This window comes from Penaeus monodon, chromosome 21 (genome assembly GCF_015228065.2).
Source record: "Penaeus monodon isolate SGIC_2016 chromosome 21, NSTDA_Pmon_1, whole genome shotgun sequence".
Lineage (NCBI taxonomy): Eukaryota > Metazoa > Arthropoda > Malacostraca > Decapoda > Penaeidae > Penaeus > Penaeus monodon.
The window spans coordinates 40518930-40519323 of record NC_051406.1 but is presented as its reverse complement, the minus strand read 5'-3'; the positions used below and the strand labels follow the sequence as shown (position 1 = coordinate 40519323).

Genomic DNA, 394 nt, shown 5'->3' with positions numbered 1-394 from the left:
ATATGTTTGTTTCCACACAAAGTCTTGCATTATGTAACAATATCCTTACCCTTTCTTTTCTTCTCGTCCTTTCACTTTAACATTTGGGGCTACCCCACATGTCCGTTTTAACCCTTGAATCACGCTAGTCTGCAATGACGGCAGATTCATGTCGTTTATGGAAGCACCTTTGACAGTTCCTCCTACTAGCTATCAAGAGCTGTTGTCATACCACCAGTTCTGGGTCTACCTCCTATGCGTCATCATTGCTTGGAGCGGCTTGGGGATCTCTGTGGTCATGTCTGATACTGTTTGCTTCCAACTTTTGGGTGAGTTGATGATCTGTCTTGTGTTTGTTGCCCATAGGCTTTTATGGTAGGGTATGAAATAAAAAAGAATAATGAAAATATATGTA

At 41.4% G+C, this 394-nt stretch overlaps 1 protein-coding gene across 1 annotated transcript in view; it reads left to right on the top strand.

The window, feature by feature from the left end:
* The window catches only part of LOC119586490 (major facilitator superfamily domain-containing protein 6-like), a 16793-nt gene that overhangs the window by 12263 nt on the left and 4136 nt on the right, over nt 1-394 (top strand). Inside the window, 2 exon segments of the mRNA XM_037935228.1 lie at nt 92-119; nt 121-308. Coding sequence (XP_037791156.1) covers nt 92-119; nt 121-308 — 216 coding nt within the window.